Below are 19034 nucleotides of genomic sequence, written 5' to 3' on the forward strand. Positions count from 1 at the left end.
ACACAATGTGAATTAACAAATCAAAGGTCATTTACAACCATTGGAGCTTTATTAAGTGTCCAAATAAACAAATCACTTACAGTTCCTCTGGAAGCAAGAGGGAGTGGGAGAACAGTAAACAGGCAAAGTGCACGCACGGCCTACACTAAGAGCAACAGCCATGAATGGCTCCTTATGTATAAATACAGACGATGAACTGGACAGGACCAACTACAGCCTCTTAACCCTCCAGAGCTCCTGACTGCACGGCATCCTGGTACGACTGGCCGCCCTCCTTCGGTTCTGGAAACAGTTTGATGAGGTCGTCGATACGGAGGATGGTGATGGCAGCCTCGGTGGCAAACTTGAGGCTCTTTGTTTTGACCATGGTGGGCTCGTACACACCAGCCTGACGGTTATCTCTAGGCTTGCCATTCACCAGGTCCAGACCAATCCTATAAGACAACCAAAGTGTTCAAATATTGGATGTTCTACGTTACACAATAATGTCACCATGCCCAACTGAAGACTTTTCAAAATATCTTAAAAGTTCATCCAGCTCCCACTAAACACTCTCTGCTTACTGCTCCTATATCTTTGTTACATTTTTATGAGCGTTTTGCCTCCATTTTGTTTCAAATCGGTAACCGCAAACAAGAAATAAAATAATCAACAGCTGAAGCGATCAAGACAATTATTGTTAGTTGTAGATCTAATGTCAATCTCATTTTACTAATAAAATAGCCCAAAAAGTGACATCACACCTACAAAAACCCAGAGATTTTCAGTTCAGTATTTTAAGGGAGCACAACCAAAAAGTGAGCATCATCTCCAACTCAAGCATTTAAGAATAGTCGACTAAATCTGTTGTGCCACTTTGTAAACGGATACTTTAGTTTCATGACTGCTGACGTAAGGAGAGACTCACCACTTGAGATTCTTGCGTTCAGGATTAACCTGAGCCTCATTGTGGAAGGCCCGAAGCTTGGCCACCAGATCAGTGGAGTCCTGTGCTGCGTTCACAGACAGTGTTTTGGGGATGACGAGGAGAGAACGAGCAAACTCTGCAATAGCCAGCTGCTCCCGGGAACCCTGAAGAACCAAAAAATAAATAAATGTCACAACCTACACTCTGCTCAAATCATCTCCAGTAATAAAAAAATCCAAGCTCCCAACCCCAGAAACTCAGCAGCTGCATGCTTGACAAACATTTTCCATGTCTCACCATGCTGGTAGCATAATTCTCCAGGTAGATTGACAGAGCTGCCTCCACAGCGCCTCCGCCTGGAACAACAGACTTTGACTCCAGCACCCTCTTCACCACACAGAGGGCATCATGCAGCGAACGCTCCATCTCATCACACATGAAGTCGTTGGCCCCGCGCAAAATGATGGATGCTGATGTGCGTGCTTTGGTACTGAGAGAGTTCAAAATTAGGAGAAGACAACCAATACAGTTAACATGTGTCAGACTGCAGAACATTTATATGTAGACAAACATGAGGGACTTCTGCCTTCTACAGATCATAAAAATCCTTTTCACCGTCTCAGTTTATCACCATTCCTGTCAGAACTACAGATGAGGTGTGATTACATGCACTGAAATGTTCTTAATCTACAGTTGTACTGACCAAGCTGTATTTATCAGCATTGTGTTAGAAAAACAAACACTATAAAGTATAAAACATTACTATATATATAGTTGCAGTTCTTACTTCTTGACAAGGATGAGCTCATCATCACAGACGCGTTCCTGCACAACCTCCTCAGCCTGACCCAGCATAGTGGCCTCAAATGTCTCCTCTCCCTCCAGATTGGTCAGAGAGGGGCAGATGGTGGCTGAGAACAGATGAACACAACGTCACTATTATATATTTCAGTTTAATGAAACTACTTGACCAAACCATTAAAACCCATTCATAGTAAAAGACCGGTAATACAAAAGCCAATCAGCACAAACTGTAGTCTATTTCCACCTTACCTCCTGTTGCCTTGGCAATGCGCTTCAGGTCCTTCTTGAGGACCCGTCTCACTGCCATGGCTCCTACATCCACAAAGTACTTAAGACACATGTCATCGATGCCGCCCGTGGTCAGGAGGACATTGGCACCTGAGGCCAAAATCTTTTGGATCCTCTCCTTGGTGATGTCAGATTCTCTAGAGAAACCACATCCAATATTGATTCAGTTTCATCACAAACATTTAGATGAAATTCATCACAAATATAATACAGAATTGTCCAGCCCACAGTCGTGGTAAACAGCTCAGAGAGAAGCTGCTGCCTCGACTCGGGCTGCTGATATTTTCTCCCACGCGTATCACTGTGTATACTATTGGTTCAGTATCACAGCAAATTTAAATGGGATAATTCTTAATGATAATATCACATAAAAAATGGTTTCTACCTTTGTCTGATCTGGTCAAGCTTCTCTGGGTCGTTGATGATGACTTGGACTCCCATCTTCATCTTGGTCTTCTGCAGGCTGAAGTCCAGGCAAGCAATCTTAGCGTTGGCGACACGTTTTACCATGCCTTTAGATGAACGCAAAACAGCATGTTCAACAGGGAAAATAACCGAAGAATAATTGAAATGGACCAAACCTTACACAGTGTTCATACAATTTTTAAGAGTAAAATTCAAGCACTTTTAAAAGACTTTCAACAAACATAAGTCAAAAATGTCAAGACTCTCATAGCCTGTATGATCACATCTCAATTGTTACTATGAATGCAATTCAATAAAGATTAAGTGAACAGAATTCCTTTAAACCCACACGAATCAATGTATATGCAATTTGTTTTAACAGCTGTTCATATTAACTTTGTATGTTTTGATCATTGTGAAAACCAGGAGACAAACAAATGGCGACAGGATGGCTTTATCTAAAATAAACCAAGATTTTAGTATTGTAGATCAAACACCAGATTTTTTTAAGGATTATGTTTGCATTCCAGCCTATTCCTCAACTCGAAAACATTCTGGTTAAAATTCAGTAGTTTCCAAACTTTTTAGACTGTACAAATGCTGCTTCGAAACTAACCGATAATGAAAAACATGTTAATTTTACTTCTGACTATTTTTCCATTGTCTGGCTAGAAAAGAGGAACCACAGTTTACAAACTACTGTGTCTTCAATCCTTTCAAAGCCAGTTTACTGTCTCCCACGCGTATCACTGCTTACGCCATCAGATGAGACATAGCAGCAAACTTAAATGGGAGTCTACTCAGCTGCAGCGACAATCGATGAGGCAAGTAAATCCTCATATTTAAATCTGAAATTTGGGAATTTCTTTGTAATTAACATACCTTGTGAGCCGACTGTGCAGTTCAGTGCATACCCATTAACCAGGAAGCTCTCTTTCTGGCTGCGGCCATGGGCTTTCAGCACATTCACAGAGTTGATGGGGTATTTGGCCACTCCCCTGCTGTCCACAAACTTCACAGCCATGGCGGCATCCACCACCATGTTGGCGAAGAATTCTGAATCACTGAAGGGTCCGGATTAAGGCAGATAAAGTCTAAGGTTGCATACATATAATGTTAACAATTACATACCGCAAACTACAGGCATGTGGGTTGGATCCAAACTAAACACTGTATGCACTGTACAGCAAAAGGGATACACTCCAATGATTTTGGAGGACATGGAGGTTTTGGCTGCATTGATTAAACACTCCCTGCCCAGGTCATCTGTCCCGATGGTGAGGTTCTCATTAATGTAGCGAACTGCCTCCCTGGAAGATGGAACAACAATTTTGCGTGTGAAAAAAAAAAAAAAAATCATAATCTGTTTCTAAACACTCCTTTTCCTTGTTCACATCTTACTTGCAAGCCAGACGATATCCACTGATGACTGATGTGGGGTGAATCTTCTGCTTCACAAGCTCATCTGCACTCTTCAGCAGTTCTGCAGCAAGAATTACCTAATAAAATAAAAAAAGGGTCACATGATGTACACTAAAATGAGATCCGTTTCATTTTCCTACAGGGACTACATTGCGACATCACCATTAAAATATTGTACCATTGTTTCATTAGAGGTGGCAGAAATGAGGCTGCTCGACCCCTTCAGACACTAACGGACAGTTTCTCTCTCCTGTTAGCATAGCCACACATCCGTAACAAAATGCAGATGCATGGTACTAAAACAGGACATTTACTTTTTTAGCTCATTATGTTGGCAGCAAAAAAAAACATGGCACCATGTAGGAGCAGCTGTTGACCCTACTCACCACAGACGTGGTCCCATCTCCGACCTCCTTGTCCTGCAGGTCAGCCAGTTCACACAGGACCTTGGCAGCTGGGTGCTCGACTTCCAGCAGCTTCAGGATGGTGGCTCCATCGTTGGTGATGGTCACGTCCTGGTCACGTACATGAGACATGGTGAGGAACTCATGCCACAATGTTAAATGATAAAAGGAATATCTGATTTATAGTGAGAAACATACTCCAATGTCGTCCACCAGCATCTTGTCGAGGCCCACCGGTCCGAGGGAGCTCTTGACGATGTTGGCGATGGATGCTGCGGCCATGACTGCAAAGAAAAGGAGGAAGCTGCTACTAGCTAACAAGCACCAAATGACAATATATGTCCATTTAAGGACATATTTAACATGTCTGTGTCATCTTATAACAATATCTCCATCACTGATATGTTCTGTCATATTATTTAGTGAGGTACACAGTAAGTTAGCCACACCCTCAGACCATGACAGTGTTTTTCTATCCCATTAGCATAGCCGTCCATTCATAGTGATAGGAGTGGAAGGTACTGAAATGGGACTACGACCTCATAAGCAAAGTTTTTGGCGTAGAGGACACATTGTTTAAGCAGCAGCATTTTCTGCGCTTCGCTAAATTTCCCCCCAGACACCGAGCAGACACTTTTAAACTCGACATGAAAGTTAGCTAGCATTAGCATTAGCCACACGTGTGTTCACAGCAGTAACTGAAATCCTTTCTCCTGCCGGCCACTCGTGACGCACAGAAAATACACAAGTTGCACATGAAACACCGAGTGAAGCAGCACAATAACTTACCATTTTGAGTGCGAACAGACTCGCCAGTTGTCCTCTGGCCGAGCACATTTAACGGACCGTCTAACATCGACATTTTTGGACCACCACCACACAGCCGAGAAGAAAGGAAGGGGCGCGGTGCATTATGGGTAAACCGGCATTAACCAGAAGGTTCGAGAAGAAAATTTATTCAAAAAAACTCCGTAAATTACCGATGAAGAGGTTTTGATTGTATAAAGAATCTTAACTTTACATTTGTAATGCACCAGCAAGTGAAACAGCCCTTTTATAACATTAGAAAATAATGTTTTGGCACGTTATCTCATAAAAACTGCATTTCCCAGCATGCCTCACCATCTTCTTCTTGGTTCTTTCATAATTTCTAGTTTATAGCGGGCTGCGTGTGCGCCCTCTGCTGTTGGTTTGGGTGTGTTGACACTGAAATACACGGTGGCCTGCTATGTAAATGGTAGCTGATCTAAAAGACTACAGTATTGATGATTTTCTTTCTGTATTTCCTTTTCAACTTATAGATGTTTTTGTCTTATCTTTATTAGAATATGATCTATTTTTTTCCTCTTCTTATTTTTTTTTCCTTTTCTTGTATTGAGAGATGGATACTAAGGCATCTTTCATTTAGCTTCTCACATACCAGTTTGAGTAACAAGGAATTATAGAAATGTCAAAGATATGTTTAAGATAATTTGGAAACTGTCACCATGAATGATTGTCAGCCAGAGACCAGACAGAGAGCTTTGACAACTTTCTTTTTTTTAGTTATTGAATGCACTCTTCAGTAAATCTTTTGTTTACAAAAACATAATCATTAAGAGATTTCTTTTTTAAAATGATTGTGTTTTACTTTTGAAAATCTCTTGTTTTTTCGGATTTTTAAACTCAAATTTAGATATTGGTCTTGACCCAAAAAAATCTAATATTGGTTGGACTATACTCCAACTGATTAAGGCTTTTAAAAAAATCAATTTAGTCTGTGAAGGCATATTTTCTTAGTTTCTACCAATATGTAACAACCACTGGAGGAAAGAGTACTGGAAATCTGTACTCAAGTACTAGTACAGTTACATTACTGAAATATTACTGGTATTAAAAATACTTAAGTAAAAGTACAAAGTATTCTTGTCAAATGCTGCTCAGAGTATTAGTTAATTTTTAACGATTGATGTTTAATGCTTTATCAATAGCAGTCTGTCATGTCAGGGTTTTCAGTGACCCGTTTGTGATCAGATAATATTATTGGCTACAAAAATGTAGATGGAAGGTTTACATTTTAATTAAAATTGTACTCAGTTCTCAATTATGAATTTAAAACTAACAAAGTGGTGTAATATGGACTTATATATAATATATATAATATATATAATATGTAAGACTTCAAAAATACTTCCACCCCTGGTAATAAGCTAATTGTTCACCGAGCTTCATGTTAAAACATTAAGGAAGTGTGATGAAATCCATTTAAACTTCTGCTTGAGATTATAAACTGATATTTCTGTTATGTGATCAGAAACAAAATCTACATGCTATAAAACAAGTGGGGAATTAATTATGTTTATCCCGCACTGAGCATTTTCTACCTAAAGTGAATATCTAACAAATTAACGATTATCATCTCAAATTGTGTGATATTTCCAGCCTGCTCTGCTTGTATTGGGCACCTCGTGATGCTCCCTGAAAGGAAAAGCAATCAGTACTTAAAACTGATGAACATAACCTCTATAAGATATTCACTATGGTGAAATATTTGTTTAATGACAACCACAAAAACACAGAGGTGAGTTTAATCTGAATTTATTACCTCCAATACATTGTTTTGTTGAGCAATGACAACTAGGCAGTTAAAAAAATACAGTACACTTAACTTAAACATTAAAGCATTATAAAGCATACCTATGGCATACAAGAATAACTTTCCTAAAATGTACATCTTTACAAAGTGTTTACAAATAAAACGTAAAAAAAAGACAGAAAAGTGCAAAACAGAGTCAACGAAGACAGACGATCCCCACCAGTGAAAGAGGACAAAAATGTACAATGAAAAAAAACAAAACATACTTCATATTCCTAACTTGCTTTCGATGCACATTTCCTGATATGAACAGTGGGCCGTGAGACTGTGCTTTTCAACTGTCCATGTGTTATTGTGATTGGGAACTTGTATTAATCGAGCAGTGCGTGATAGAAAACCCACTTCTGAAAATATTCACAGTATTTCAAATTTTGTCTGCGTCCATAAATCTGAATAAAACCACCTTTTAATAAATACATTTGATTTTATTTTACAACTTGTCTGTGGCTTAAGATGATAGTGGTAAGGGCCAAAATAACAGGGGTAAAAAAAAAATTAAAAAAATATAAATAGGACACCTTTCGTGGAGTTAAAGTGTTTGAGGGAGGGAAAACAATGTGTTAAATGAACCCTATTAGACAACTATCTGACCTTCTTTTTCTGTGACTGTGGATGCAATATCAGTAGTGTGACAGTGTCCCATAACGTAAACAAAGTAAACAAACAGCTGACTATCTGTTTGAAAAATAAAATATACAACAAATACAGTACTGTAGTCTTTTAACCCTCTCTCTCTTTGATACTCTCCTTCGTGGTCCCTCTTAAAAACAAAAGGTAAAAACTAGTGTGATTAAAAAAAACAACCATCATCTCGTTGTTGAGATGCACATTTCACTCTACATGATGGAAAACATGTAAAACATCTGATTTACTCACAGATTTTTAAAATAAATATGAAGCCCTACAGTTCCTTATAGATCATCTAAAATATCAGCATCTTCTCTTGATTTTTAAAGCGTGACACCCTAGTGATGGCGAAGGCGGTAGGTAGAGTGAAATACAATAACTTCAAATAGACTTACAGGTCTAAGTCTAGTTAAACTTAACTTACTGGATCTTGTAATAGCCAACGTGTTTTCTTTACAGCTGCATCCTTACTGCTAAAAAAAGCTGTTAAAGTGACAATCTAGCCTGAGTAGCAAATCTGAAGACCGCAGAATTTGAACTGTTTGATTGTGAAAGCACAATTAAAAACACTAGCCGCCGCCGTGGTTCACCGTGCCTACACAGGTTAAGATTAACTAGTGCTGAAAATGCAGTTAAAATAAGCTTAAAAGCAAATTAAAAGAAAGAGCTTGAGGAGGTCCACAAAAGATCAACAGATTTTTTGATCTTGTACTTCAGGTCAAAATGTTGGGCAGCGAGGAGATTTAGTTCTTTACGATCAGTAACAGATAGCCTGAACTACTGAGTCTGCACAACAGTTTATTGGCACAAGTCCTCCAGCTGAGTCACTTCCTATGACTCCAATCTTTTCCACAAGGCTCACACGTAAAGTAATAAAAAGAGTTTGAATCCATTCAGACACACTGGATAGTCCTTGTTCACACGCCGGCCATTTTCCTCCAACGTCACACTCAGGGTGGGAAACTTGAATGCTGGGATAATGTAATGCTGCTGTGGTATACAGTACGTAGGTAATCTGACAAATTGTTATCATTTCACTGCTTCCTGATTGCGTAACTACTGTAAAGACGATGAATAGTTTAATCCGGAGGGACATCGAACCATATTTCAAGGTAAAACAACAACTTTGATAACTGATTAGCTTCAATAAGACAACAGCTGACGTTAGCATTCAACCACATTCGAGCTAACGTTACTGCTGTGCTTCCTAATTCATCAGCAACTGAAAAGATAATGGATAGTGAAAATCTGGACACATTCAGCCATATTTTAAGGTAAAACAACAGATTTGATAACTCATTAGTTGATGTTAGCGTTCAACAACGTCCTAGCTAACATTACCGTGTGATTAAATCCTGTGTTTCACTTCCAGGTTTGCACATACGTCTCCAAGACGTGTGTTAATATGTCTGAATTAATTTACACTTTTTCTAATCATATCGTATCAAACAGTAACGTTAGCTAGAACGTGTTTGAATGCTAACGTTAGCTGTTGTCTACTGAAAGCTAATCAGTTATCAGACTTCTTGCCTTACCTTGAAGTATGATCCGATGTCCCTCTTGATTAAACTATCTTGTCTTTATAGTTGTGAATCAATAAGGAAGAAGTAAAATTATAACAATTTGACAGATTACCTCATTTTATATGATTTACACCCTGGAAATACAGGAGTATAAGATTTGAGCTTCCCACCCTGAGTGTAATGTCGGAGGAAAATGGCCGCCGTGTGAATGAGATCTATGCAGTTAGAAAGAGAACATTTTTGCTTCGATCACTTCTTGCTTACTTTTCCCCACCAGATCACTTTAAAACATACGTAAGAAGTGCTAAGGCAGCTCACATGCAGGCTTTGATGTGGCATTTCGACTATTAATAGAAACCTACTGTGCATTTTACACTGAAGCCCTGTAACAGAGAGGTTAGTTGTTAGTTAGTCTGCAATCAAAGAAATTGTTTCTGATCTATGTTGAGAGATGGTTTATGTTTGTTTAATATGTTTTATGATGTTGAATGATGTAGGCCATTCAAGGCAAAGCAGCAGTGTCCCTTTTGTTGCTATATGCTGTATGTTTATATATATATATCTATATATATATTTGGCTTTTAGTTGTCATATAGACTCAGGCGAAGCTGCTGGAGCTCAGACACTGAAACTTCTCCCTCAGAGACTGGACGATTTTGGGTTGGCTGGATGCTTGCGGCTCGCTCCACAGGTACTTCTCCAGCTGATCACGATCAAGAGACCTCAGCGGGTCACAGGAGTGCACCGGTGTGCACGGCAGACTCTGGGAATGGACAAGACCCCTGTTCTGATTGGTTGAGCTGCCATTTCTCTGGGCCAACCTGACCTGCTCCTGCTCGCTCTCGTCCTCTGAGCGGATCTCGACATAGTCATCATCGTCTTCCCCGTTGTCCTTAAAATTAGCCAGGTAGTTCTGGGTGGCGTTGAGTATGCTCAGTGCAGAAGCCCGGTTCAGGACCACCACCTGTTGACCGTCATGTAAAGTGAGGTCTGAGTGTCCCTGGGTGGAGCGCTCTGGGAGGCTACTCTGCCGACCAACACGACCCAGACTGGGGCCGTGGAGTCTGTCTGTGGACTGATCCACAGTGGGTCCGTTACATTTGAGCCCAGACTGGTTCTTCTCCTGCTGCTGGCTGCACAGAGAGCCGACTGACTGACAGTGAGTGGATGGGGAAGACTTTGAGGAGGGCGAAGATGGAGTGTTAAAGGAAGGATGTCTCTTAATGGAACTGTACACATGCTCCTCTTTTTCGCTCGGCGCTGTCATGCTCCACCTCTGGGACGGTGGGCTACTCGGAGAGGGAGGGAAGGTCTGGAGGGAAGGGATGGAGCAGGAGGAGGTAAGTCTGTGATGCGGGGTTGAGGTCGCCCGGCCATCTTCCACCTCGCTGGATGAGGAAATGAAGCTGGCCAGCTCCCCGTTGCTGTAAGTGGAGTGGAGCCATTCCTCCTCCAGGGAGGTCTCGGGCATGGACGGAGAATATGGCAGCCCTGGATGTGTGTGGTGTGGGGTTGCGGAGGTCTGACCAGCTGGACCAGGAGGATCTTTAAACATGACCTGGTCATAGAGTTGGGAGTACTCTGCTATCCTTGCACCTGAAGAGGGAACACAGAGGATTTGAAAAACGTGTGAGAAATTGAGGAAAAGATTTTACATTAAGGGAAAAGACAGCACTCCTGTCAGATCATTACTCAGTATTGACAGATTCCCTGAGTATTGGGAGGGTCAAGGTTAGCCAGATCTATCAACACAAGCAGAATTAGGAACTGATGTTCTGAGAACTAAATGTTTTGTGTTACCTATGGCAGCGCCTCCTTGTTTCTTCTCTTCTAAGATGGCTGCTAGGTCTTTCTGCTTCTTCTCAGCTCTGGCCCGAGTACAAGAGTCTCCAGGGTCCATGCTCCTCATACGCAGCAGCTGGTTGGCCTTCTTGATCTTCTGGCTATACTGCCGTGCCATCAGGAACACCCGGTTCTTTGATTTATCCATCAGGTCGAGGTCCACAGATTCACCCAGAGGAGAGAGCAGGAGAGATGATGAGGCAAGGGGTGTGTCCAGACCTGCGAGCTCCCCTGGAAACAAGCTATGAAGGTCCTTGAGGGGAATATCCCTCTGAGTTACATTTCGTTGAGGAATCTCGACCAGGTCGTCGTCCTCTAGGCGGAAGCTGCCACTGCTGAGGCGAGCCAGTCTTTTACGAATGTTCTTAACTGTGCCTGGGAGGGGCTCTGGGGTGACAGGAAGGGGGCGTTGTGCAGGAGGAGGGCTATGATGTTCTTCCACAGGGGTTTCTTCACTTAGAAAGTCAGGGAGGTTGATGACCGGGATGGTGAATGATGGTGTTGAGGTGACAGGTGGGGTTTTAGGCTGATGTGTTGGGGGACTCTTAGTTTGAGGGCTGGCTGCTTGAGGACTATTTACATGGGCTCGCTTTGTAGGGCTGTTTTTAACTGAGGAAGCCTTTTTGGGCGATTCACTGGCACTGACAGGGAAGGCAGCAGGAAGTCTATCAGCTTTCTTCTCATTGCTCTTGATGTAGTTTTCAAGGTCGTTCCAGATCTCGTCGACCTGCTCCGACATCTTATCGCCTTTATGTGAGCGCTGAGAGAAAGTTTCAGAGGCGGAGGAGGAGGAGTAATCTGGCTCACAGGGACATGGTACAGGATGGGAGGTGTCTGCTCCTTCATCCTCTCCAAAGTGGAGGCTCTCCTCAGATACAAACCCTCTTAGGCTTTCAGTCAGGTCTTGTTCAGAGGCCAGCAGACTGTCCCTCTCGTCTTTTAATTTGTTGCCTTCATTCATTCCTTTAAGCTCTGTTGTTGGGGGCTCCCTGAAACAGATGGTGTCATAGATGTTCTCCTCCACTATCTTGAGGTCACATGTCCCATACGACCTCCCCTCCTGCGTGGAGGATCTGTTGCTCTCTGACGAACTGTCTGGTTCAATCAATGGCTCTGTGACCGCTGGAACCTCCGGAGCACCTGGTACCCTTGCTGTTTGGCTCTGGGAACCCTGTACATCTGTAGAGGTTTCTTTCCGTGATTGATTCTCCTCTGGGTCTCTTCTCATGAGGCCCATGCTCTTTAGGTCCTCATAACTGATGTTGTCATATACATTCTCAATATCATCTATCGTCAGCTGCTCGGCTGAGGACGATCCAGATATGTCATTGCTGGATGATTCAGTATGGATCACTTCCAAGTTACTATGACCAGACTGGTCATCATCAGGACTCTGTATAGCCTCTGTAGCCTTCTCTCCGGCGCTGCTTGCCCGCCGCAGGACTCTGCTCCCATTGGAAGGAGGGTCAATCTGCACCGTGGGAACCTGTTCGACGTGCCAGCTGCAGGGCCGAGCTGTCTTGGGCGAAGAGGTGGCCTCAGACCTCTCCGACGGTGCCTCTGGTTCCGGTCCACTTGGCTCTGTGGGGACAAACATCTGGTAGATGTCCTCTTCCTCGTCATCAGGCTGCATGGTTCTCTGGCGGGTGGGGAACATGGCCCTGCGAGCTCGGTGGTCTGCCCAGATGTTGCTCACAGAACGGTCACTTTCTGTGATTACTACGGAGGGAATGGGTGTCTCTGGCGGTTCCTCAACCACATGCGGTGTCCTGAGAAGTGGAGGGTGGTGACTTCCTTCCCTCACGAGGGTCTCTCTTGCTTTCTATGGTGAAGAAAAGCAGAAGTTGTAAAGGCAGTTTAAAAACATCCAGACGGAATTAGATTATCTGTGCATTTGTGATCATACCTGTAGGTCTGAAGGGCTCATGTTGAAAGTTTTCCACTGCTCTATACTATCGACAGATGCCTGAGGGTTCAGCCTCTTCCTGCTGCTTTTTCCGGGGACTCGCAGTCGCTTCCCACCTCCCTGAATACACAGATTTCAGCATTAACAACGTGTCTGAAGGACCAAAGATGAAAGTGCAATCTTCACTGGGCAGCTTTTAAACTCACCAAGCCACTGTCGTCTTCATCATCGGCATCTTGCTGATGTGGCTCCTCTTCTCTGTCACTGTGGTCAAAGTGATCCCCAGGGTCCAGGGACTCCTGTGATTGGTTGATGAGGCTGCGGCTGCGACCGATAGTGCCCAAAGCCAGCTGGGACACTGGTGAAAGTAGGGTGGCACCCAGACTTTGCCGCTGAAGAGGAGCAAGAGATGAAGTGTTAGATGAAATGACATCATAGTCATGCTTCTCAAACTAAAACTGTTTATCATCTTTGGTTGTAGCTCACCTTTTCGCCGTCCGTGTTGGCAGCATTCTGCTTGGCATTCTTCAATAATTTCGATAGAGGCTCTGGGAAGTCAAACAAAGGAATGACTTAGTATCTTAAAATGATGAGTTGAAATAAAGAGAAACCTTCGTAATGTATTGACTTGAGGCTCATTTCTGCTCAGTGTTAGTTATAGATATGGATGGAGCCTTCTGTCCGTGCTCTGGGTTAATTTCATCCATATTCCTGCATGTTTTCTGATAGCTTACAGATACAGACCACATGAATCAGTACCTCCAGTACAGATACTACATCATTGTTTAGAGATAATAAATTATTATCTTGTGATAATAATGAGTGAGAAATGTTGTCATAATTACTGAAGGATCGTTTTTTCATCCCCTTGGCAGGATAGAGCTTCCATACAAAGGAGTGATTTTTTTCAAAACAGTACATTTCTTTAATCTCTTACCTTTCCTGCGTCCTCTTCGAGGGGTAGGACCCTCCTTGGTCTGAGGGGAGTCCTTCTTATCTCCATCAGGGCTGTAATGAAACCCAGGATGATCTAAAGAAATGACAGAAAAGATGTCACACAACAAATACATTATGATTAAAATGTATGAATATGGTTAAACCCAAAACATAAAAAATAAATTAATTAATATTCTATAAATTGCGTGTAAATTGGCACTTACGCATTGCATCCATCTCCAAAATCGCCTGCTTAGCCTAGAATTCAAATATGAAAATGATGGTGAGTTCAACAGGTTGAAGATTATGCGAGAACATAAGCTTTGCCACAAGGTGGCGCCAAATTACAGGCCTGGCTCAACAACTTTGCTCAAGTTTGACACTTAACAAGCAGCCCCTTTATGTAATCACAGTGAACTCTCTCAGTGACCTTCACCCCTGGAGAGAAATCCTCAGTTTGCACTTACAAATGGCCAACGGCAGATGAAGAGACAGAAAAGTAATTGTCAGAAGACATGAAAGGAAAGGAGAAAAATCAGGGGGAAAGAAAGGTGGAGACGACGGAGAAGCGAAGTGGGCGAGAGGGACTGACATTTCCAATACATCCTACTCAAATTATGTGTTTACGCCATCAGTGAACAAGCTGTCAGGAGACGAGCTGCTCTTACCTTGGCAGGGATTTTTGCAGGATGGTTTTCAAGTATGAGTCTTTTGAGGTGTAAGATCCACATGCGCTTGTCTTGCTGTGATTTGGCCTGAGGGCAGAGTGCAAAACATCACAGAGAAGATAATGTCAGTCATGAACTTTAAAAAAGTTGGCTGAAAGGGTCGGGATTAACCCTGACGTTCTTACATCACACAGATTATCTTATATTTTCAGCACTTGTCCAAAACACAGTGGTTAGGTAACAACAATGGCTGCATTAGCTTCTGAGCACTCGACATGTCTGAGCATCTCTAGGAGGGTGAGCCTGGACGATCTACAAAACAATCAGACACCTGCAAATAATCGTCACACTTTCTTATTTCACTCTTGCTCAAGGCTGCGGGTAGCTGCGCAAGTTCAACCAAAACATGTAATTACAGTCACAAAGACTTGGACGTCTTGTGCTATGATGTGTGTTCTCTTGTGCAATGTTTCTATACCTGGACTGTGTGCTGAAGTTTGGGATTCTTGTAGTGAAACACGCTGAAACTCAGCGGTTCTTTAGGAATAACTTCCACCAGCATCAGATTGCAGCACTGCAAAGAAAAAACAGACATGTAGGAAGTCGAGTTAGAAACTCTTTACTGAGTAGAAACATTTGTTTATTTAGCGTCTCTTTGGGACGCTTCAAGTAGCTCGACTGACCAGTATGTGAGCCTTGTATGTGTAGGTTTCCTCGCGTTTCTTGGTAATGAGCAGAAGCTTGTCAAACAGGAAGAGAGTTCTCTCGTTTTTGGCTCGCTGCAGTCGAAACGTTCCTTCGAGGACCAGCTCGCCGTAGCCGATCAGATCAGGGCCCTTCCAGTTGGTCAGCAGGCTCTGGATTTCCTGCAGAAAGCACAGAAAATTGTTTTAACATATAGCAGGTAAAGAGGCAAATAAAACTGATGATTTTAAAAACATATTGCAGAATAATAAACATTTGATCACCACACATTCAAAAAATAAAGCTAGACTGATCTGGTTTAGATATAAACTTAGATAAAAGATAAAGAAAATGATTGGAAAAAGAAGCGTCACGTGCTCATAGATGAGACTTAAACACAGTTACAAAGTGCTTTGAAATATGAGAACTCAAAACAACATGGAGACCGTGAACAGATAAAAGTTAAAACATAAAATTATAGCTGGATCACTGAACAGCTGTTTTAAGAATGTGGGGTTTTAAAGATGGCGTGAAGGAGGAAGATAAAAGGATGTTTGTGGAAGAAACAGAATAGAGAAAATAAAAATAAAAAGGTTTACGAGAGGCACAAAGGAGAAAAAAAAATGATAATGAAGCGGACAAAACAAAAAAATCCTGGAAAATGTAATAGCAAGCCAATCCTTTCTCCAGACATGGAGAGTAAACGCTTCCACACACATTCCTGCATTCATCTGACCCTTCTGGCTCCCAGCTGATAAAAGAAACAAGCTTCTCTTTTATGTGTCCTCTCTATGCAAGGCCATCATTAGCCCAGTGGAAAATGCGGGGACTTGTGTAAGAAAGACGTGGGGAGGATCAGAGCCTTGGCTGATTCAAACCTAGAGTGCACATAGCTTTTGTGCAGGACTATAAAATAATCGGCTCCTTGAAAGGCTCGAAATAATGAAAGACGCGAAAAGTGTGCAGGATGCATCATGGGGGAGATCACACGCTCAACATTTAACGAATTCAGGGAAAGGTCTGCACACTGAGAGGCACAAATGGACTGAACTTTTGCTAATTGTACCTGCAACCTAACGGCGTGCTCGTGTTTCCTCTTCATGTCATTGATGTGCCAGGCCACTCTCTGCATGGTGTCTATGGCTTCCTGCACCACCTCGTAGGTCTCCGTGTCCTTCTCCATGTGGTTGGCTATCTCCTGTACAGACGACACACACACACATAACGCTAGGAGCTAGCACTTGGATATAATGTATGCACATATACTCGTGCAGAGAGGTGCACACAAAATCTAAGAAAAAAAGCAAAAAAGGATTTTATCTAATTTTTTTTCAGAGATTTCAGTGAAATGAGGACTTTTTTTATTTGTGTGTGCGTGTTTCTGCACATAAACACACTCTAATGCAAGCACATGTACAGGAACAACACATACACAGGAACATACATACTGAGCACCATATGGCTAAACATTTGGCTTCTCCAGTGGAGACTGTTATTTGGAGACGAGTCAGCAATGCTGTAACCAGACACATCTATTTTTATTGGCATACATTATCCATCGGTGTCCTGTCCTGTGCCCGTGCTTGCATTTGTGTGGGTAAAAAGTAACTGTTTGTGTGACTTACGTGCAGCAGTAGGTGGTACTTGAGGATCCTCTGCACTGGCTTGAGCAGGTAGGAGCCCAGGGGCAAGGAGTGTCTCAGAGATTCCTGGCGCTCGCGGAAAAACTTGGCCAACGCCTTGTTCCTCATGCACTCTGTTAGCACAGCCACCGACCTGTGGAGACGAAACACGACGAATGAGATACCAGGGATTTGTAGAAAAGGGTAAACTGACAGTGATGACAAACGAGAGTTGTAATGTTCATCCTGACTGAGAATACTAAAGATTTCACGCCTCATTTGAACAGAAAGCACTAAAAAACACATTTGAAAGAAAGATTTTAGCAAATTATGGGAAGACTGTGAGAATCTCCAACCTTTTATCTGCCTTATGTTGAAATTAATATAATTTGCATGATATTCATATGACAAATATGAGTACAGTTGTGATGCTCTAGACCCAATGCACTGCACTGTGCATGCATAAACAATCTGCTCGAATATCAAATTATTAACTATAATTAAATTAAAGGGGAGGTTCACATTTTTCCAAGTTCATCTTAAAACAACACTCACATCCTCATCCATCATTCCTCCTGTTCATACTCTTGTTCTGTCTTACAAATTAGCTTGTAGCTAACTCTGTTACAGCTACGGAGCTGTTCACTGTCCCTGTCAAATTAACACAAACATTTTGATACTTTGATGCTTTAAAAGGTCAATAAATGGTGATTGTGGGTTATTGTTTGTATAGCATTTTTAAAAGATTTTAAACTGTTGGGTTATTATGAATATGTGTTTGGTACATATTCTATTAAAACAGCAGTAAGACCTGAATTTACTTGTCAGTGCTGTGTGACCTACTGAGGGGAGGAAAAAAAGTAGGCTGTTTGTGTGTCTGTGTGTGTGTGTGCACAGTGGAAAAGACGGTTGTGAATTGCTCTAAAACTCGGCTTTCTTCTGTGTCTTTGTGTGCGTGCGTGTGTGTGTGTGCGCATGCATGTGCATGTCTGCATGCCTAAATTCCAGTGAAGCTCCACACAGGCCTCACATTGTTCTGGAGGAAACCCGACCTCAGAGCTCAGCATGACCGCGATACATCTGCAGCCTCTGTGTGCGTGCGTGTGCATTTGTGATTGCGAGTGTCTCCCATGTATGCGTGTGTGTGTGTGTGTGTGTGTGTGTGTGTGTGTCTGTCGTGTGTGACCTTGGTCGGGGTCACCAGCTGTGGTGTGGATGTGGGAGAAGGTCTATCTCAAACAGCTGACAATAGCCCCTTCACACACACAGTGACACACACACACACACACCAAATCAGCATTCAATTAGTCGTCATTAGCTTGTAAACTGTTTCTACCCCACGTGCCTTTCTTATCATCAATATAGTAGCCGCAGGAGAAGGTGTGTTTGCTCGGCGCAGTTTGTCTTGGCATGAAGAACAGCCTCACGTTTCAGCCCATTTAAGTCGCACACAATATACGCACCGACACACAAAAAACCTTGAGCGATCCCCACAGGACCACACTCACACAAAGCTTAATAAAACATTAACGGTGTACGGTATGATAAGGTGACAACTATAATACCCCGTCTGTCAGTGTGCGAGCTGTAACTCTGTCAATAGGCAGCGAATAAAAGAATGAGAGGAAAGAAACGGAGCACGGAGGGAGGGAGGGAGGGAGGGAGACCCTGAGGCACAACTGTAGGTAGACACTTCGACTCCTGCTGAGGTGGCTTCTATGGAGCAGTGTCAGTTTGTCAGGGAGGGAGAAAAAAGGGTAACGCATTGATCGATGCGCACAATGGAGCCATGTGAGACGCTGGGAAGACTGTATGTGGAGGTGAGATCAAGATAGGATGACAACGACAACAACAAGATGGGTTCTGGAGAGTAGACACTGTACCGTAACACACGCACATTCAACAACACATTCTGGTTTTGGTCTTACCGTGGGTAGTTGGTGCAGTACTGAGTATAAATGTGGAATTCTTCACTCTGAAACACAACAAGCACAAATTAGTTTATGTGTTTCACTGACAGGAAACAGGACGAACTGAAGAGTCAGGAGAAGAAAAGGTGTGAGATGTAGAGATGTAGGTGTGTGTACTGAGGGATGAATATGCAGATGTTTATCATGTATAATGTTCATCATGTTCACAACCATGAGGATGAATTTCTGACTGAATTTTGTTTGTGACTTTTGGTGGTTTTTGGCTCCGCAATATAATTACACTTACACTAATTAAAGGCCCATGACGTGTTTTTGCAAGTTTTCGCTCTTTAACAACAAATCATGCACTTGACAATAATTTTTTATCAATGTAGTTTGTTAACGTGTGGGAGCAGGTTGTAAAATGTCTAAATGTCGACATATGTAACAT

General features: G+C 42.4%; 2 protein-coding genes across 3 annotated transcripts in view; both read right to left on the reverse strand.

Moving 5' to 3' along the window:
• Positions 1-8: 8 nt before the first annotated feature.
• On the reverse strand, positions 9-5149 carry tcp1 (t-complex 1). The gene is made up of 12 exons (XM_084377273.1): positions 5020-5149; positions 4429-4514; positions 4213-4341; positions 3806-3903; positions 3604-3714; positions 3287-3468; positions 2385-2511; positions 1961-2136; positions 1695-1818; positions 1205-1397; positions 908-1071; positions 9-434 (listed from the first exon to the last, which is right to left on the reverse strand). The coding sequence occupies exons 1-12, from the start codon at positions 5090-5092 to the stop codon at positions 221-223; spliced, it is 1677 nt and encodes a 558-aa protein (XP_084233399.1). The 5' UTR covers positions 5093-5149; the 3' UTR covers positions 9-220.
• A 1642-nt stretch (positions 5150-6791) lies between these two features.
• LOC311271541 (pleckstrin homology domain-containing family G member 1) overlaps positions 6792-19034 on the reverse strand; it is a 42739-nt gene continuing 30496 nt past the window's right edge. For both annotated transcript variants that reach the window (XM_084377272.1, XM_084377271.1), the window contains exons 5-17: positions 18602-18648; positions 16677-16827; positions 16118-16249; positions 15051-15233; positions 14846-14941; positions 14368-14454; positions 13924-13957; positions 13701-13793; positions 13250-13311; positions 12970-13155; positions 12764-12883; positions 10816-12679; positions 6792-10611 (exon numbers count right to left, since the gene is read on the reverse strand). In XM_084377272.1, coding sequence (XP_084233398.1) covers positions 9614-10611; positions 10816-12679; positions 12764-12883; positions 12970-13155; positions 13250-13311; positions 13701-13793; positions 13924-13957; positions 14368-14454; positions 14846-14941; positions 15051-15233; positions 16118-16249; positions 16677-16827; positions 18602-18648 — 4053 coding nt within the window. In that variant the 3' untranslated portion in view covers positions 6792-9613. The remainder of the gene's footprint in view (positions 10612-10815; positions 12680-12763; positions 12884-12969; positions 13156-13249; positions 13312-13700; positions 13794-13923; positions 13958-14367; positions 14455-14845; positions 14942-15050; positions 15234-16117; positions 16250-16676; positions 16828-18601; positions 18649-19034) is intronic.

This window comes from Pagrus pagrus (assembly GCF_965226575.1).
Source record: "Pagrus pagrus genome assembly, chromosome: 16".
Lineage (NCBI taxonomy): Eukaryota > Metazoa > Chordata > Actinopteri > Spariformes > Sparidae > Pagrus > Pagrus pagrus.

Bases quoted from the DNA above. Each gene is read 5' to 3' on its own strand.
- tcp1 (XM_084377273.1), bottom strand. From the start codon at position 5,092: ATGTCGATGTTAGACGGTCCGTTAAATGTGCTCGGCCAGAGGACAACT. The intron at 2,137-2,384 runs GTAGAAACCATT...TGGTTTCTCTAG, and splicing joins CTTGACCAGATCAGACAAAG to AGAATCTGACATCACCAAGG. The intron at 1,072-1,204 runs GTGAGACATGGA...TTGGTTCTTCAG, and splicing joins AGAATTATGCTACCAGCATG to GGTTCCCGGGAGCAGCTGGC.